The sequence below is a fragment of the Sinocyclocheilus rhinocerous genome, unplaced genomic scaffold (genome assembly GCF_001515625.1).
Source record: "Sinocyclocheilus rhinocerous isolate Xijiao unplaced genomic scaffold, SAMN03320098_v1.1 scaffold2012, whole genome shotgun sequence".
NCBI lineage: Eukaryota > Metazoa > Chordata > Actinopteri > Cypriniformes > Cyprinidae > Sinocyclocheilus > Sinocyclocheilus rhinocerous.
The window spans coordinates 307,285-308,591 of NW_015650320.1; the positions used below are offsets into that span (position 1 = coordinate 307,285).

General features: G+C 36.6%; 1 protein-coding gene across 2 annotated transcripts in view; it reads left to right on the forward strand.

Moving 5' to 3' along the window:
- Positions 1-1,307, forward strand: part of arhgap18 (Rho GTPase activating protein 18) — a 44,234-nt gene that overhangs the window by 33,073 nt on the left and 9,854 nt on the right. For both annotated transcript variants that reach the window (XR_001636718.1, XM_016516618.1), the window contains exons 8-9: positions 584-661; positions 745-904. Coding sequence is in view for 1 of the 2 variants with exons in the window: in XM_016516618.1 (XP_016372104.1) it covers positions 584-661; positions 745-904 (238 nt within the window). In the remaining variant the exon portion in view is untranslated. The remainder of the gene's footprint in view (positions 1-583; positions 662-744; positions 905-1,307) is intronic.

The window sequence follows — 1,307 nt, forward strand, 5'->3', positions numbered from 1 at the left end:
CGTTCGAAGCTGTTGTAAATTACTCTACAAACACACACCTTTGTTTACGTTTGTCTGTTGCTCGGCAACCACTTTGTTGCAACCACAACTGTTTCTGAGGAGCTACATTGTTTGGTGGAAGAATACTGTTTTTATTAATATCATTACACTTTATTTGCTCTGTTTTATTTTGTGAAACCGTACTACGTATATGGAGTAACCGTTTTATAAAAGCAATAAGCACCGTGAAGCCGTTGTTTACAGTGATTTTATAACAGCTAAGGGGGTTTAACTCCGCTTCGCGTCGTACCTAACAACGCCCCTTAGCTGTTATAAATTCACTGTAAACAACGGCTTCTTGGGGCTTATTGCTTTATTAACAGATATTCACACAGAAAACTGTTCATTTAAATTGTAATCATATTTCAAAATTTTACTGTTTTTACTGTATTTTTGATCAAATAAATGGTGAAACTTGTTTCTAAAACATTTTTAAAAAATCTTACCAACCCCGAACTTTTTTTACATGTTACATGTGATCAGCTAATTTAAGCTAGCACCGAAAAACTCCAAAACACAAAGACACTAAACGTTTGTTTTCCAGTTGATCTCTCACATAGAGGAGCAGGGTTTAGACACCGAGGGAGTGCTGCGGATCCCTGGAGCCGCTACTAGAGTGAAGGTGAGACACACTGGCATGCGTTATTTGTGAGAAAGACACGACTGGACGTCATTGTAATGTTTTTGGTGGTGTGTGTTTCCCAGGCCGTCTGTCATGAGCTGGAACACAAGTTTTATGAAGGCATGTTCCCGTGGGAGAGTCTCAAACAGCACGACGCAGCCAGTCTCCTGAAGCTGTTCATCAGGGAGCTGCCCTATCCTCTGCTGACCGTCGAGTACTTCAACGCCTTCATCTCCGTGCTGAGTGAGTCCCGACTCTAGGGATGTAACGATTCACTCAACTCACGATTCAATTCATGATTTTTTTTTTAACAAAATGAGATTGAAGACAAATTATAAATTAAATGTGTCGACACAGATTCCTTTTATTATTGCTTGGGCAAAATGCTGCACGTTTCTTTGTGAAATTGAAATATAACACTATAATAATATACTAATATAGCACTTGCATATTATTGCTCTTTGGTTGGTTTTGATTGCTTCTATTATCCACATTTGTTAGTCGCTTTGGATAAAAGCGTTTGCTAAATAACAAAATTTAAATTGAATTTAAATGTAAATAACAAAACTAAATTAACATTTTAAAACAAGCCCCAAATCAACTAAATAAGTAACACAAATAAAATAAATATCTTCATATAAACAAA